At 41.8% G+C, this 19,234-nt stretch overlaps 1 protein-coding gene across 1 annotated transcript in view; it reads left to right on the top strand.

The window, feature by feature from the left end:
• The window catches only part of LOC106882705 (ubiquitin-conjugating enzyme E2 G1), a 19,838-nt gene extending 1,061 nt beyond the window's left edge, over positions 1–18,777 (top strand). The window contains exons 2-6 of the mRNA XM_089345811.1: positions 7,138–7,237; positions 9,731–9,828; positions 12,644–12,822; positions 15,064–15,186; positions 18,132–18,777. Of these exons, the coding sequence (XP_089201937.1) occupies positions 7,138–7,237; positions 9,731–9,828; positions 12,644–12,822; positions 15,064–15,147 (461 nt within the window). The 3' untranslated portion in view covers positions 15,148–15,186; positions 18,132–18,777. The remainder of the gene's footprint in view (positions 1–7,137; positions 7,238–9,730; positions 9,829–12,643; positions 12,823–15,063; positions 15,187–18,131) is intronic.
• Positions 18,778–19,234: the final 457 nt, after the last annotated feature.

The following is a 19,234-nucleotide window of genomic DNA, read 5'->3' as shown; positions in this document are numbered from 1 at the left end:
TCGAGATCTGTGCGTATATATATACACACACACACACACACACACTTAACAGTTGTACAAATGTTTAAATACCAAAGCATTTTGTCAAAGGAGAATAAGACGAAATATATATTCACTTATTTCTTTTTAGTGTTTCCCATCTATCTGTACATTGCCTGAAATGGTGCACTGTTATATATATATACATATATGTATATATACATACATATATATATATATATATATATATATATATATGTAGAGGTTTGGTTGTACAGATGGGATGGCTATAGTTTCAGTAATCAATACGTAAGCAGAGCAAAATACTTATTAGCTGTCACTGTTTCTGTAAGGCCCAGCATTCGATCGGTGCTTTTTTACATGCTGCCAGTTACGTGACACTGGCATTGACCATGACTACAGTTTCACTTGGTTTGATGGGTCTTCTCAAGCACAGCATGTTGCCCAGTGTTTAAAGGGTGCTTTTTCCGTGCCATTTATTTGACACTGGCATCGGCCTCAAAATCTTGTGGCTGTGTAAAGACCGTTCTTTAACCCTTTCGTTACCAACCTGGTTGAAACCAACTTTGGCTCTGTAGTACAAATGTCTTGTTTTCATAAGTTTTGAATTAAAATCTAACATCCAAACCTTAGTCACAATTTATGTTCCTAACACTAGCTGAATGATAACTGAGTTATTTTACTAAATTCTTTGTTATATTTAAAATTAATTGAAAGACACACAGAGCATCTCAACAGAAATATGTTAACAAAAGGGTTAAAATATATAATAGAGAAACAATTCTTAACCCTTTTGATACCAACCTGGTTGAAACCACCTCTGGCTCTGTAGTACAAATGTCTTGTTTCCATAAGTTTTGAATTAAAATCTTCCACCAAACCTTAATCACAATTTATGTTCCTAACACTAGCTTAATGATAACCAAATTATTTTTCTAAATTCTTTGTTATATTTAAAGTAATTGAAAGAAACACAGAGCATCTCAAAATAAATACTGTAACGAAAGGGTTAAGGAACTGGATTGAGAGAAAGAGTTGTGGGTGAAGGGAAAGATGAATGGGACAGACAGACTCTTAAAAGTCCATGCTGCAGCACACAACCACAACAGATGCAGATTGATGTACAGAAGTGGTTCTCAATCATTTTTCACCTACGGACCCCTTTGTTTCCTGTTTTACTCAGATGGATCAGTTAATTACGATTTTATGCAACACTTGCCCAAGGTGCCACGCAGTGGGACTGAACATGGAACTATGTGGTTGGGAAGCAAACTTCTTATTTCTTTATTGCCCACAAGGGACTAAACATAGAGGGGACAAACAAGGACAGACAAAGGATTAAATCGATTACATCGACCCCAGTACGTAACTGGTACTTATTTAATCGACCCCGAAAGGATGAAAGGCAAAGTCGACCTCGCCGGAATTTGAACTCAGAACGTAACGGCAGACGAAATACCGCCAAGCATTTCGCCCGACGTGCTAACGATTCTGCCAGCTCGCCGCCGCCTTAAGCAGTAAGCTTCTTACCACATAGCCGTGTGTGTGTGTGTGTATGTGTATTCTTACACAAATGTTTGTAGCAGGAATATTTGGCAGTTGCTAAAAAGAAAAACCTAGGAATTGAAACCAGGATGCTATGTTTTGACAATTCAGGATTTATGTTGGGAATCAGTGACCTCAGCAGTCATTTAGCCAATCTGATCCCGTGCAGAGATCCCCTGTGTCGGCACAGACTTGACTTGCCCAAATATTAACCATGTCACCAAAGAAGCCACCCATTCAGACATCTGATAAACTGGACGTGATCTACCACGCCCTCCTCCCTGTTTCTTCTACAGACATAAAACTGTACGTAACATTCTTTTGCCGCCAACTGGCAGTGGATTCTGACTGACATGCTGCCTGACACAACCACTCGCCTTCATCATCTTAACGTCTGTTTCCCATGCTGGCATGGGTTGGACGGTTTGACCGGAGCTGGAGAGCTGCAACCAGGCTTCATTTGTCTGGTTCGGTTTCTATGACCGGGTGCCCTTCCTAACGCCAACCACTTTACTCTGTGTGCTGGATGTGTTTACATGGCAGTAGCCCAAGTGCTTTTTAAATGGAACTGGCACAGGATTCTTTGAGGCCGCTCCTCTCTGCCATGGGTTAGAGAGCCTGACTGGAGCTGATAAGCTGCAGAGCTTACATCAGTCTCCAGTCTGTTCTGGCATGGTTTCTCCTGCTGGATGCTCTTCCTAATGCCAACAACTTTTACAGAGTGTATTGTAAAATACACCATTTCGAGCGTGGCCATTGCCAGTACCGCCTGACTGGCCTTCGTGCGGGTGGCACGTAAAAGCACCCACTACACTCTCGGAGTGGTTGGCGTTAGGAAGGGCATCCAGCTGTAGAAACTCTGCCAAATTTAGATTGAAGCTTGGTGTAGCCATCTGGTTTCACCAGTCCTCAGTCAAATCGTCCAACCCATGCTAGCATGGAAAGCGGACGTTAAACGACGATGCTGATTGGGTGCTTTTTATACATGCTTTTATGTGTCACTGGTGTCTCATTACTCTGAATGTCTGTTAACGACCTCCTACATTTTGTTAATGATAAAGAAATAACTATTTTTTCCATTCAAAAGTCTCAACAGAATTTGTGCTTATTTGGTCAGAGTTGGCTGGATACCAAATTGTAACCCCTGTTTGAACATCCAGAGAAGCATTTTACCACAACAAATGGTGATGCCATGTCTAAAAAACTTCATGTTGCCTGAACTTCAAACAATATCATTGAGAAACCCCACCGTCTAAAGAACAAGTGTGCAGTCTTAAAACTTTCAGCAACATGGAGAGCCTTTTTTTTTTTAATCAACTGCAACATCATCAATGCCAACTGAAGCTTCTTTGTCATTCATCATTGTCATCATCATCATCATCATCATCATTTAACGTCTGTTTTCCATGCTGGTATGGGTTGGACAGTTTGACAGGAGCCGCATCAGGTTCCGATTGTCTGTTTTGGCCTGGTTTTTATGACTGTATGTTCTTCCTAATGCCAACCATTTTACAGAGTGTGTGTTGGCACTCCGTCGCTTACGACGTCGATCGTTCCAGTTGATCCGATCAATGGAACAGCCTGCTCGTGAAATTAACGTGCAAGTGGCTGAGCACTCCACAGACACGTGTACCCTTAACGTAGTTCTCGGGGATATTCAGCGTGACACGGTGTGTGACAAGGCTGACCCTTTGAATTACAGGCACAACAGAAACAGGAAGAAAGAGTGAGAGAAAGTTGTGGTGAAAGAGTACAGCAGGGTTCGCCACCATCCCCTGCCGGAGCCTCGTAGAGCTTTAGGTGTTTTCGTTCAATAAACACTCACAACGTCCGGTCTGGGAATCGAAACCACGGTCCTATGACCGCGAGTCTGCAGCCCTAACCACTGGGCCATTGCGCCTCCATGGTTACTTTGTACCCAGTAAGAAAAGAGGGGGAGGTCCTCGCTCTTTTTCCTATTCGTTCATCGAGGGCAACGTCACCAATCTCGCCCTTCTTTGCTAATCTGTCACAAAGTCGCCTGTTTGCCCCTGAGTGAACTGGAGCAATGTGAAATGAAGTGTTCTGCAACTTAGTGGTTTGGCGAAAGAGATCAATAAAATAAATACCAGACTTAAAAAATAAGTACTGGGGGTTGGTTTGTAAGACTAACATTTCTTATTTCTTTATTGCCCACAAGGGGCTACACACAGAGGGGACAAACAAGGACAGACAAAGGGATTAAGCCGATTATATCGGCCCAGTGCGTAACTGGTACTTATTTAGTCGACCCCGAAAGGATGAAAGAGCAAAGTTGACCTCGGTGGAATTTGAACTCAGAATGTAATGGCAGGCGAAATACCGCTAAGCATTTCGCCCGGCGTGCTAACGTTTCTGCCAGCTCGCTGCCTTTTAGTAAGGCTAACATTTCTTCAAGGCTGTGCCCCTGCATTACTGCAGTCTAATGACTGAAACAAGTAAAAAAAATGAAAGGTATATGTGAGGGTGCATGGCTTGGTGGTTAGAGTGTCGGGGCTGAAAATCATGATTTAGTGAGTTCGATTCTCAGATTGGGTTGTGGTGTTGTGTTCTTAAGCAAGACACCTTATTTCACATTACTTCAGTTCACACAGCTGTAAAAAATGAGTTGCAATGTCACTGGTGCCAAGCTCTATCGGCCCTTGGATGACATGGGGGGGGGGGGGCGTAGAGAAGGGGAGGCTGGTATGCATGGCCGACTGCTGGTCTTCCACAAACAACCTTTACCAGACTTGTGCCTCGGAGGGGAACTTAATAGGTGCAATCTCATAATCATTTACAACCGAAGGGGGTCTTTATCCTTTTTTTTATATGTCTTATGATCCTTCGACATGGTTGAACGACCAATCCCAACCGGTGAGAATTCACAGTCCAGGGTTGTATAATTTATCCTTTCAGTCATCGGATACAAAATGTGGCTTGTGAGACCCCTATTCAGGTGATTTTTCCCTTTGGAACCCCAGGACAAATGATGATGATACACACATACAGGCACAGACGTAGCTGTGTGGTAAGGAGTTTCATTCCCAATCACATGGTTCTGGGTTCAGTCCCACTACGTATGTGTGTGTATACATAGGTGCAGGAGTGGCTGTGTGGTAAGTAGCTAGCTTACCAACCACATGGTTCCGTGTTCAGTCCTACTGTGTGGCACCTTGGGCAAGTGTCTTCTACTATAGCCTCGGGCCAACCAAAGCCTTGTGAGTGGATTTGGTAGACGGAAACTGAAAGAAGCCCGTCGTATGGCTGTGTGGTAAGTAGCTTGCTTCCCAACCACATGGTTCCAGGTTCAGTCCCGCTATGTGGCACCTTGGGCAAGTGTCTTCTACTATAGCCTCGGGCTGACCAAAGCCTTGTGAGTGGATTTGGTAGACGGAAACTGAAAGAAGCCCGTCGTATATATGTATATATATATATATATATGTGTGTGTCTGTGTTTGTCCCCCCAACATCGCTTGACAACCGATGCTGGTGTGTTTAGGTCCCCGTAACTTAGCGGTCCGGCAATAAGAGACCGATAGAATGAGTACTACGCTTACAAAGATTAAGTCCCGGGGTCGATTTGCTCGACTATAGGCGGTGCTCCAGCATGGCCGCAGTCAAATGACTGAAACTAGTAAAAGAGAGAGTAAAGAGTATATGTATCTACCATGGTATTGCTGAGACTCTAAGATGTTGCCGTATCCTGCTGGCCACAGTGTGCTTCTTTACAATTATTGTAGCTTTTGGACGCCGCCAACATTCCCCCACCGAACGGGAATCTCGGTCTGTCTCGGTGGGGTGATCCATTTACAGCAGAATGGAATGCAGCAATGGGAAATGAAGGGTTTTTAGCTCAAGAAAGTAGCACGCCACTGATCTGAGAATCAAAACCACAATTGCAAAATCTTGATTGCAACACCCTGGCTACCAGGCCACATGCCCTCACACACACACACACACACACACAACGTATATAAACGTGTGAATGTATATGCTTTGGTTTCTTGTTACTCTAAAGGAAGTAATGTTTTCTGAACACTCCTCCATACACACACTTGACATTATTAGAGAATACACACACACACACACACACACACACACACTTAGAGAAATATAGGGCTATATACACCATGCTTAATATATATGCGAGTAAAAATAAATACAAAAAGGGTGGTTTTTTTGTATGATTGTGTATAGAGGAATATATAATTTTGTTTAAAAGAGTTCCAACACTGTCTGTTTTTTATGTTTTATTTATATTCCTGCAGAACTAATGTGGGGTATAGAATATGGAATATACAATATATAATATAATATACAATATATAATATAAAATAAAATAAAATAAGAATGGATGGCACCATGAAATAAAGTATTGAATGTAGATGAAATATTGAGTGTTCAATATAAAGGATCAAATATATAAATATATAAATATAAATATATAAAGGCGACTCGAGTTTCAGGGCTATTTCCCTTCGTCATGGCCGGTATGACAGACTTTAACAGACTATATATATATATATATATATATATACTTCTGTACGTATATGGTAGTGTGTGCTTATATACTGTCTACATGTATTTAGTTTTATACACATTAATTGTTATACATGAACTAGTCAACACCTCTTATGTTACGATATATATCTGCTTGTGGATAAATATGAACACTCGTATATATATATATATATATATATATATATAATTATACACACATATGCATATATAGATGTCACATAGGATTTCTGGATCACCCTCTCTCTCTCTCTCTCTCTCTCTCTCTATATATATATATATATATATATATAGATATAGATATGCAGGGCAGGGAATCGTCAATTAGTAATAAAATTAATAATTAACAATTTTGCCGCTATCAATCTGGAGTAATAATTTGTAGTTTTTGAAATCAGTAGTTCTTTGACTGCTATTTCTGAATTCTCAGTATGTTGGAGAAGCAGGTTACTGTCAATCCCTATATATTTATGATTATATATATATATATATATATATATGTGTGTATATGTGTGTGTGTGTGTGTGTGTATGTTATGTATATAATGTGTGTACATATGTGATGATGATTGCCTCATCTTGTCGGATGATAGTCGTCTCACATTCAGAAACGATAGTGGGACATTTATAAAGCGTGTACAACACTTTTGCTATACTCTCTCGGTCGCCATAGTAGGTTCCAGTGACAGTCCATTGCAGAATGACTGGTAACTATTTAATTTGATTTTGATTTTGATTTACTCGACTCAGTAGGTCTCCTCAAACACGGAATGTTACCCGACGATTCAAAGGTACTTTTTAAATGGGCTGGTGGTTATGAGACACTGGTGTGGGCTACAGCTCTGATCTCACTGTTCGTGCTGGGTCTTCCCAAACTAAAAGACCTGAAGAACTATGAAAGAAGATCCCTATATATGTTTGTGTGTGTATATATATATATACACACACACATACATACATACATATATATATATATATATATATATATATATATATATATATATAGGTCCCTATATCTGTGTGTGTGTCATTTTCCTTTTGTGAACTTTGTTGGTTTTTTTTTTTCTCCTTTCAGATTTGATGAAGAACCCCGTGGAGGGGTTTTCTGCTGGTTTAATAGACGATGACATTTATCGGTGGGAAGTTGTTATTATCGGACCCCCAGACACCTTATTGTAAGTAGCCCCCTAATCTTTTGCCTCACTTTCTTATCCCTAATTACTCTTGTCCTTATCACCAGAGCAGTGAGACGGAAAGCTGGCAGAATTGTCGAGCATCATAAAAAATGCCTTGTGTTTCTTTTGGCCCTTTTTTGTACTGATATCAAATCCTGTCATGGTAAACTGTGGCAATCATCCCACCAGGGATGATAAAATAAAAGTAGAAATCAATGTTCTGAGTTCAAACCCTGCCGAGGTTGACTTTGCCTTTCATGCTTTCAGGGTTGAAAAAATAATTACCAGTTGAGTAAGGGGTGGGGGTTCGAGATAATTGACCTAACCCCTCCCCGGGTATGCTAGCCTTGTTTCCCAAAGTTTTTGGAACTATTATTATTTTATTTACAATTATACACAGGTGGCTTGCTGGCAGGGAAATGCTTACCGGCATTTCTAATGACCCCATTACATTCTGAGGTCAACTTTGCCTTTCGTCCTTTCAGGATTAATAAAAATAGATACCGATGTAATTGATTAGCCCCCCCCCCCCCCCAACCCGTCCCCAATATTTCAGGCTTTCTGCTTATAGTAGAAAGAATTTGAGTTCAAATGCCACTGAGGTCAACTTTGCCTTTCGTCCTTTTTGGCGTTGATGAAGTAAGTACCAGCTATGCACTGGGGTCAGTGTAATTGACTAGCCCACTCCCCACTAAATTTCAGGCCTTGTGCCTACAATAGAAAGGATTATTATTATTATTATTATTATTTATTATTATTTATTATTATTATTATTATCATCAACCCTTTTGATGTTACTCTCCTGGGACTGCCACTTTGATTCCATGTTAAAAAAAAAATTTTAAAACCCCCAAATATTTCAAAGTGTTTTTAATTCAACTGAAACTTCACCTTCTGTTGTAATTAATTATTTTTCTGACTCCTTTTGATCATCGTCATTTAACATGTTTTCCATGCTGGCATGGGCTGGACAGTTTGACCGAGAACTGGTAAGCTAGGGAGCTGCACCAGGCTCCAATCTGATTTGGCATGGTTTCTACAGTTGGATGCCCTTCCTAATGCCAAACACTCCAAGAGTGTAGTGCATGCTTTTTTTTGTGCCACCAGCACAGGTACCTTTTACATGATATTGGCGTTGACCACGACTACGATCTCATTTGGCTTGACAGGTCTTCTCAAGCATAGTATATTACCAAAGGTCTTGGTCACTTGTCACTACCCCCATGAGGCCCAATGTTCAAATGGTGCTTTTTACGTGCCCCCCCCCCCCCAGCACAACACTGGTATTGTCCACAATTAGGATCTCCCTTTGCTTGACAGATCTTCTCAAGCACAACGTATTGCCCAACATTCGAAGGGTGCTTTTTATGTGCCAGTTATGCGACGCTGGCATCAGTCTCAACTGCAATCTCACTTGGCTTAACGGGGTCTTCTTACGTATGGCATTATTGTTAATTATCTCAAAATTAATTGTTATGCAACCCAAGGTAGCACCTGGTTAAGCAGAATCTGAATCAAAGACATTCCAATTGTCAGCAATTTTTGTGGAAGGAGTTTAGTCGATTACACCATGCAGACCGATCTCAAAATGCCGAACCTTAGAAAGGAGATGACAGAGGGCTGTTTATATGCGTTGCATTTCTGTACTCAAGAAGACTTGTCCGTCACAACAGGATTGAGATCCCCCAAACCAATGTGCCACGTATGAAAACATCGGTGTGGGTGCTGGTGTCTTGTAAAAAGCACCGATGCTGGTGCCACTTAAAAAGCACTGGTGATGGTGCCACTTAAAAAGCACTGGTGATGGTGCCACATGAAAAGCACTGGTGATGGTGCCACATGAAAAGCACTGGTGATGGTGCCACATGAAAAGCACTGGTGATGGTGTCACTTAAAAAAGCACTGGTGATGGTGCCACATGAAAAGCACTGGTGATGGTGTCACTTAAAAAAGCACTGGTGATGGTGTCACTTAAAAAAGCACTGGTGATGGTGTCACTTAAAAAAGCACTGGTGATGGTGCCACATGAAAAGCACTGGTGATGGTGCCACATGAAAAGCACTGGTGATGGTGCCACATGAAAAGCACTGGTGATGGTGTCACTTAAAAAAGCACTGGTGATGGTGCCACATGAAAAGCACTGGTGATGGTGTCACTTAAAAAAGCACTGGTGATGGTGCCACATGAAAAGCACTGGTGATGGTGCCACTTAAAAAGCACTGGTACTGATGCCATATAAAAAGTACCCACTTCATGCTGTAAAGTGGTTGGCAGGAAGAGCATCCAGCTGTAGAAACTGTGCCACAACAGAAAATTGGAGCCTGGTGCAGTCCCTGTCCTTACCAGCTTCTGTCAAACTGTCCAACCCATGCTGGCATGGAAAACAGGCATTTAATGCTGATAATGATCTATAGATTCCAAGTTCCTTGCTCTCTCTTTCTCTACCTTTTCATTCCCTTCTCTACCATCTTATGGTTGATGTTCTTGTTTCAGTGAAGAGGGCCTGTTTAAAGCACATTTGGTTTTTCCTAAAGAATATCCTTTGAGGCCTCCAAAGATGACATTTAAATCAGAAATATGGCATCCAAACAGTGAGTATTCCTTTCATAGCCATCTCTCCTTTTGTGTATATCAATGTATGTATCTGTGTGTGTGTATATATAATACAAATGATATATGAACATATGCATGTATACATACATACATACATACATATATGTACATACCTACATCTACATGTATATATAGATGCATATCCGGGTACAGGACATCAGAAAAATAAACGGGAACATAAAGCACAAAAACGGACTTTGTTTACAGACAACAGAACGAACACATAGGAAAACAAGGGGGCTGCAGTCTAGGGAGTTAGATGACCAGATGTTAGGGGTGATATGGTTGCAGAAATTGTTTGACAGCCATGACTGGGTTCTTTTGCTTGTGTAGCATGGTACTGTGGCTAAGGTTTGGCGGAAGATTTTAATTCAGAACTTTTGAAAACACGATATTTGTGTCACAGAGTCAGAGGTGGTTTCAGCATGTACCGTAAATCCTCGAGTATAATCCACCCTTGAGTATAATATACGGGATTTTTAGGGGGCTGTACCTCTGAAAAACACAAACCGTGTGTATAATATTCATCCCTTCTCTACCTTCAGTCAAAGAGGTCTATATAACGTCCTTGCTTTGTAAACATATATATACGGTAACGTCCTTTATTATTATTGTATATATAACATAATGCAAACGTGTAGCTTTTTTGTTCATTTTGTTTGCAGAAAATAAAGAAATAACAGTAATAACGTCAGTGAAAAATAAATATTAAGTAAATTGCCTTTATACATTTATCACCATCAGTTACAAAAGCAAAATCATTTATTCAAATCCTTCAAATTCAACATCAAATAACTGTTCCATTTGTATCCTCCGTAAACATGTCAGCATCATTGTCGTGTAAATCTCCGTCATCGTCAGATTCACAGTCAACATCAGAAGATTCACTTTCATTCATTTCATCTTTCCATACAACATCATCCCTGAGTATCATCCAAATGCAGACGATATGACAACACTTATTTTAATAAATGTCGCTTACTGCAAGTTATGGATGATTCTTTTTTTGACTTCATTGCTTCCAGGCTTAGCTTAAGGTATTTTCCCGCCCGACATCACAAAATGCGTCTGAATAAACATTGCCGGACAGCAAATAGAGACTCGGACATTGCTTAGAAAATATTTTTCATTTTTAACCTCGTATATAGTAGGCAATAGGGATTTTGACCTTTAAATTTTGGGGGGAAAATGCGGATTATACTCGAGGATTTACGGTAACTCCCAGTAGCCCTGTTTGAAATTGTGCATATTAAATGATACTTTCTGTTGCACCCCAATTATACCCTTCTAGAGTGCTTTCCTATAAGTCGGTTATCTCCCTTGGCTAGGCGGCGCTCCATGTAGATAATTAAACTTCCGGAGGCTAACCCACGCCATTGATATTGTTTTACGTCTTATCATGGATATAAAGCAGCTTGATGATTCAGCTATCGAAGTACTTACTGTGCCTGAGTTAAAGAAATATTTAAGATTATATGGACAGTATGTCACTGGAAGAAAGGCGGACTTGACTGAAAGGTTGAAAGGAATAAAAATTCTGTCGATGAAGGATGTCAACAAAGTAAATTCATCGGACGATAAGTCTGAAGTATCGGACGATACTTCAGACAGGAATAAGCAGAAGCTTATATCTCCTCTCGGTGAAGTATTGCCTGATCTAAAGATCTTTGTAAGTTGCCGAATTTCACAGATAATGACATAATTACCTCGTGCTACGGATGAAAGCAAAGCAACAGTTAAGGGGTGGCATATTTTACCACGACAGACACGTACACAGCATCGAATACCACGATGTGAGTGAAAGCTGTTCTCACTGTATTGTCCGGTGTCTGGTAATCCCTTCGATACCGACATCAAACCAAAAAAAGAATCCTGACCACAGAGTGTGGGTAACTATGTCAAAGGTCACTGGCAATGTGCATTCAGCTGATTGCAACTGTTAAAGCAAGTCACTGAGCATGCGTACATGTCATACGGGAGAGTTCCAATCAGGGGTGGATAACACCTTATAGGTTGTTGTGGTTGTCGTGCCAACCATCTACCCATCCGTCTCTGCTCACTGTTCTTGGGTAGAGTCCTCAAACACCTCTTCTATAGAGTCCTATCAGAAGCAACTCTCAGTACACTTTCCTGCTGGATTCCCAGGCATGACCATTTCGAGCGTGGCCGTTTTCGTGCGGGTGACACGTAAAAGCACCCACTACACTCTCTGAGTGGTTGGCGTTAGGAAGGGCATCCAGCTGTAGAAACTCTGCCAAATCAGATTGGAACCTGGTGTAGACATCGGGTTTCACCAGTCCTCAGTCAAATCGTCCAACCCATGCTAGCATGGAAAGCGGACGTTAAACGACGACGACCAGACCAACAGAGACAATGGATATCTTCCAACCATCTTGTTCTTGGTCCACCTTTAGAACGGATTGGAACCTGGTGCAGCTTACCACAGTTTTTCAGTCAATTCATCCAACTCATGCCAGCATGGAAAACGGACGTTGAACATCTACGTGCGGGTGACACGTAAAAGCACCTACTACACTCTCAGAGTGGTTGGCGTTAGGAAGGGCATCCAGCTGTAGAAACTCTGCCAAATCAGATTGGAGGCTGGTGTTGCCATCTTGTTTCACCAGTCCTCAGTCAAATCGTCCAACCCATGCTAGCATGGAAAGCGGACGTTAAACGATGATGATGATGATGATGATGATGATGCTGATGAATAACGACGATTGGTTTTCTTACACAACCTTTTCTAACCATTTTTTTTTTCTTTTCTTTCTTTTTTCTTTTCTGTTCCAGTTGACAAAGAAGGTAATGTGTGCATCTCAATCTTACATGAACCTGGAGAGGACAAATTTGGTTACGAGAAGGCTTCCGAACGCTGGTTACCTGTACACACTGTAGAGACTATTTTAGTCAGTGTTATATCGATGTTAGCGGACCCCAACGATGAATCCCCAGCTAATGTAGAAGCAGCGGTCAGTATTGAACCCACTATTCACTACTACTATTGATTTTGTTTTAGTTTCTGTGTGTGCGAAGTTGTAAGTAGAGTCGTTGCTGTCTTATGAGCTTTGAAAGCAGTTTGGCTGTTATTTCTAGCATGGTAAAAGACCCTTATGTAGAATATTTGGGGTGGACATAGCTGGTTTAGATGCTAAAGGGTTAAACACATTTAATCCAAGCTGGGATTTAGACATGTCTAATACAAGATCTGGCTTCAAGTGTTTAATAGAAGACATGGTTTAAACATGTTGATGACAACCTCTGCTCTAAACACATCCAATATGAGATATAATTTAATCCTTTACCATCCAAATTATTCTCTCAGATGTGAGGAACATAAAACAGAATATTTGGGCCAGGTATGGCCAGTTTAAAAGCTATATGGATATGTTTGTTGTTGGCACTCCATCGGTTACGATGATGAGGGTTCCAGTTGATCCGATCAACGGAACAGCCTGCTCGTGAAATTAACGTGCAAGTGGCTGAGCACTCCACAGACACGCGTACCCATAACGTAGTTCTCGGGGATATTCAGTGTGACAAGGCTGGCCCCTTTGAAATACAGGTTACAACAGAAACAGGAAGATAGAGTGAGAGAAAGTTGTGGTGGAAGAGTACAGCAGGGTTCGCCACCACCATCCCCTGCCGGGGGCCTCGTGGAGCTTTTAGGTGTTTTCGCTCAATAAACACTCAACGCCCGGTCTGGGGATCGAAACCGCGAGTCTGCTGCCCTAACCACTGGGCCATTGCGCCTCCACTAAATGGATATATATATTTATGTATAAAGCAGTGAGGAAGACCTCTGCATGGTGGCTACTCCTGTTAGAAATAGCAGCCAAATCGCCCTCAAGCAACACCATATGTCTTAACCCTTTAGCATTCAGATTTCTCTGTCAAATGTAAAGCCTGTTTAATTACATTGTTTTAAGTTAATTGTACAGCATCTTGTAATTCTGAGATTTTGATGATGTCCCTGTTTATTTTTAGAATGACTTTGTAGGGTAGGTGTGAGAGGTCGGAGCTGGCTGGTTTGAGCATAAAACAGGAAGACAATTTTGGCCTGATATGGCCGGTTTAAACACCATATGTCTTAAGTGTGTATAACCCTTTAGCAATTCAGATTACCCTACCTCAACCCTTGTTAGTCCACGTTTATGACACAGAGGAAACATTGGGTCTATTCTTTGACACGCTGGCCCCAAACACAGTGCTGTGATGATGCAGTGCTTCATGTTACTCTTTTACTTGTTTCAGTCATCTGACTGCGGCCATGCTGGAGCACCGCCTTTAGTCGAGAAAATCGACCCCCAGGACTTATTCTTTGTAAGCCTAGTACTTATTCTATCGGTCTCTTTTTGCTGAACAACTAAGTTACGGGGGACGTAAACACACCAGCATCGGTTGTCAATCGATGTTGGGGGGGGACAAACACAGACGCACAAACACACACACACACACACACACATATATACATATATACGACAGGCTTCTTTCAGTTTCCGTCTACCAAATCCACTCGCAAGTCTTTGGTCGGCCCGAGGCCATAGTAGAAGACACTTGCCCAAGGTGCCACGCAGTGGGGACTGAACCCGGAACCATGTGGTCAGTAAACAAGCTACTTACCACACAGCCACTCCTACGCCTACGACAGGCTTCTTTCAGTGTCCGTCTACCAAATCCACTCACAAGGCTTTGGTCGGCCCGAGGCTATATAGTAGAAGACACTTGCCCAAGGTGCCACGCAGTGGGACTGAACCCAGAACCATGTGGTCGATAAGCAAGCTACTTACCACACAGCCACTCCTACACCTACGGCGGGCTTCTTTCAGTTTCCGTCTACCAAATCCACTCACAAGTCTTTGGTCGGCCCGAGGCTATATAGTAGAAGACACTTGCCCAAGGTGCAACGCAGTGGGGACTGAACCCGGAACCATGTGGTTGGTAAGCAAGCTACTTACCACAACCACTCCTACGCCTACGACGGGCTTCTTCCAGTTTCCGTCTACCAAATCCACTCACAAGTCTTTGGTCGGCCCGAGGCTATATAGTAGAAGACACTTGCCCAAGGTGCAATGCAGTGGGGACTGAACCCAGAACCATGTGGTTGGTAAGCAAGCAAGCTACTTACCACACAGCCACTCCTGCGCCTGTTATAAACACTTTTTTTGTGGCTAAATCTTTTACACGGGTTTATTCTTTCTTTTGTGTTTCAGAAAATGTGGCGAGAACAACCGGATGAATTCAAGAGGACCGTGAGCAAGTGTGTTCGGAAGAGTCAAGAGGATTTCAATGACTAAAACAGATTTTCTAATTGATTCATTTTAATTAAAAATAAGGTTGGTCTATTTATTAATTACTCTTCTTGTCTTTTTTTTGTTTCGTTACAGCTCAGTTTTACTGGTCCTGAAAGATTTATCGATCAAACATGTTCCAACTGTGACCATCCTGTCTTTTTATTTTTAGACATAGTGTATCTAGGACTACATTATCTAATGTGTCCTTCCTTGTTTCTGTTGTTTAACCCCAGGTCAGTCCTGATCTAGCAGACTTATGATCACAGATGTTCCAACTGTGACCATCCTGTCTTTTATTCAGACATAGTGTATCTAGGACTACATTATCTGATGTGTCCTTCCTTGTTTCTGTTGTTTAACCCCAGGTCAGTCCTGATCTAGCAGACTTATGATCACAGATGTTCCAACTGTGACCATCCTGTCTTTTATTCAGACATAGTGTATCTAGGACTACATTATCTGATGTGTCATTCCTTGTTTCTGTTGTTTAGCCCCAGGTCAGTCCTGATCTAGCAGACTTATGATCACAGATGTTCCAACTGTGACCATCCTATCTTTTATTCAGGCATAGTGTATCTGGGACTACATTATCTAATGTGTCCTTCTTTATTGTTGTTTAGCCCTAGGTCAATCTTGATCCTGACAGACCTATGATCAAATATGTTCCAGTTGTGACCATCCTTTCTTTTATTCAGACATAGTGTACCTAGGACTACATTATCTAATGTGTCTTTCTTTATTGCTGTTTAGCCCCAGGTCAGTCTTGATCCTGACAGACCTATGATCAAATATGTTCCAGTTGTGACCATCCTTTCTTTTATTCAGACATAGTGTACCTAGGACTACATTATCTAATTGTTTAGCCCCACCCCCGTCTCTGTATTTTGCATCATCATCGTTTAACGTCTGCCTTCAATGCTAGCATGGGTTGGACGATTTGACTGAGGACTGGTGAACCAGATGGCTACACCAGGCTCCAATCTGATTTGGCAGAGTTTCTACAGCTGGATGCCCTTCCTAACGCCAACCACTCAGAGAGTGTAGTGGGTGCTTTTACGTGTCACCGGCACGACGGTCAGTCAGGCGGTTCTGGCAATGACCACGCTCAAAAGAGGTTTTTATACGTGCTACCTGCATGGGAGCCAGTCTGGCAGCACTGGCAACGACCATGCTCGAATGTTGTTTTTCACGTGCTACCGGCACATGTGCCAGTAAGGCGACGCTGCAATGATCATGCTCGAATGGTGCTTTTCACGTACCACTGGCACAGGAGCCAATCCCTGGCCCTGGCAACAATCACGCTCAGATGTGCTATTCTCCCTTCCAGTAACTCAAGGGTCTGTCCTGGCACATCAGCACCGTCTTTCTTATTCAGCTGAAGTAGCTGTTTATTTCTTCTACAACAAGACACCCGTTTCCGTCCCTCTACTCGTGGTTTAATCTCTCATCACCTGGCATTAAGCCACCTCTCTCAATACTAAACAACCCTTCCCATGAGTCAAGGGGTTTTTGTCTTGCAAGTCAACTTGGTGACCTCACTGGTGCTGGTGCCACATAAAAAGCACTCAGTTCATTCTGTGAAACAGCTGGCATTAGGAAGGGCATCCAGCTGTTGAAGCCATGCCAAAACGGACAGCAGGAACTGGATTTAGCTATTTCTAGCACATCCCATGACCACCTCGTTTCTTTCTCACAGACATGGGTGTTCTTTCATTATGGAAACGGACATTAAGTGATATTTTTTAACTATTGCTTTCCATGCACAGGGTGTACCTGAATTTTCTTTCATACACATGCCTTCTGTTCGAAACTTTCTCTTCCATATTTACATTGTATATATATATATATATATATATATATATATATATATATATATATATATATATATATATATATATATATATATATATATGTGTGTGTGTGTGTGTATGTTGGTGGGCATGGGTGTATGTGTGTGTGTGTGTGTATGTTGGTGGGCATGGGTGTATGTGTGTGTGTGTGTGTATGTTGGTGGGCATGGGTGTATGTGTGTGTGTGTGTGTATGTTGGTGGGCATGGGTGTATGTGTGTGTGTGTGTGTGTGTATGTTGGTGGGCATGGGTGTATGTGTGTGTGTGTGTGTGTGTATGTTGGTGGGCATGGGTGTATATGTGTGTGTGTGTATGTTGGTGGGCATGGGTGTATATGTGTGTGTGTGTATGTTGGTGGGCATGGGTGTATATGTGTGTGTGTGTATGTTGGTGGGCATGGGTGTATATGTGTGTGTGTGTATGTTGGTGGGCATGGGTGTATGTGTGTGTCTGTGTATGTGTCAATGTTAGCATGTATGCATATATGATGTATGTTTGATTGTATACGCCTGTGTGTGTGTGTGTGTGTGTGTGTGTATTCATTTGTGTATGTCTGCAAAGGCACATGGTTCAGTGGTTAGTTTCAGGCTTACAATCATGAGGTAGTTCAATTCCCAGGCCGGGCTGTGCATTGTATCCTTGAGCGAGATATTTTATTTCTCATTGCTCCAGTCCACTCAGTTGTCAAAGGGTCAGCCATGTCACATTCTCTATCCTGCTCAATCTCCCTGAGAACTATGTGTGTTAAATGTTGTTCCAGTTCACTCAGCTGTGGAAATTAGTTTCTGTATCGGCCCCTTTGCCTTTCCCTGCGATAATATTTATGGCATGGACGAGGGGACTGGCATGCATGGCCGATTGCTGGTCTTCCATAAACAACCTTTATAGGTGCAATCCCACAGTCATTCGTGACTGAAGGGGGTCTTTATCGTTTATGTCCATATATGTGCATGTACATGCATCTGTATGTGTGTATGTATGTGCATGTGTATATATGCATGTGTGCGTGTGTGTATGCAAGTGTTTTTGTTTTTTTTTTATCGTCAGACATGTTTGTTTGTTTGTTTATATAATTTGTTTGTTTTGCTTTCGTTTCCCTCCACCGCCTGCTTCCAACTCCGTGTCCGCCGATGCCAGAAGCAGGATGGCACCAACGGCACCCAGTACCCGCAGGGGAAAACGTACAACCAACAATAACAACAACAACAGCAGCAGCAGCAACAACAACAACATCACTGATTTCCTTCGGCTTCCTCATAGCAGCAGCAGCGGCAGCAGCGGCAGCCGCAGCAGCTGTAGTGGAAGCAGCAACTGCAACAGCAGCTGCGGATTACGGTGGGAAGTGGGTGCGAGCGTGTGTTGCCCCACAGTTTCTATCCTCACAAGATTTCTCATCCAGCAGTTTGTGCGTGTGTGTGTGTGCTATGTGTGAATGTGTGCGTATGTATGTATGTATGTATGTATGTATGTATGTATATATATATATGTGTGTGTGTGTGTGTGCGAGCGAGAGAGGGGTTGGTGGTGGTGGAGGTCGGTTGGGCGAGGCGACGGAAGGGAGGGAGAGAGGGAGTTCGATGGGTGCATGCTCTGTGGCCATCCTCCCCCTCCTCCTCATCCTCCCTGTTGTCTTCATCATCATCCTTCGCCTCCTCCCTCTCTCCTCTCCTCTCCCTCCTCCTCCTACTATTACCATTCATTGATCAAAGAACCTCTACTTCCTCCTCCTCCTCGGATACACATTGAAGACATTGGAACACCCTCCCCTTCCACCCCCGTCCCCTTTCAACTCTTTCTCCTCCTCCTCCTCAAAAAAAAAAACCCAAAAATTTTTAAAAGTTGGAAACAATAAAAAATGGAATAAATGATTAAATATATATATATATATATATATATATATATATATATATAAAAAAATCAACCGAAAGCTGCCATAGATTTCAACATCACAGTGACTTAAAATGTTTCAGTGTGTGTATGTATATGTATATATATATATATATATATGTGGGTGTGTGTGTATGTATATGTATATATATATATATATATATATATATATATATATGTGTGTCTGTGTGTGTGTTTGTGTATTCTATATTATATATATATGTGTGTGTGTGCGTATGTATGTGTATATTTAGACATATATCTATTTGTGCATGCGTCTATGTATGTATGTATATATATATATATATATATATATATATATGCACACATGTATATAAGTCTCTATATACACA

This window comes from Octopus bimaculoides, chromosome 30 (genome assembly GCF_046866305.1).
Source record: "Octopus bimaculoides isolate indiv1 chromosome 30, ASM4686630v1, whole genome shotgun sequence".
Classification (NCBI taxonomy): Eukaryota; Metazoa; Mollusca; class Cephalopoda; order Octopoda; family Octopodidae; genus Octopus; species Octopus bimaculoides.
This window is presented reverse-complemented; position numbering and strand designations above follow the sequence as displayed.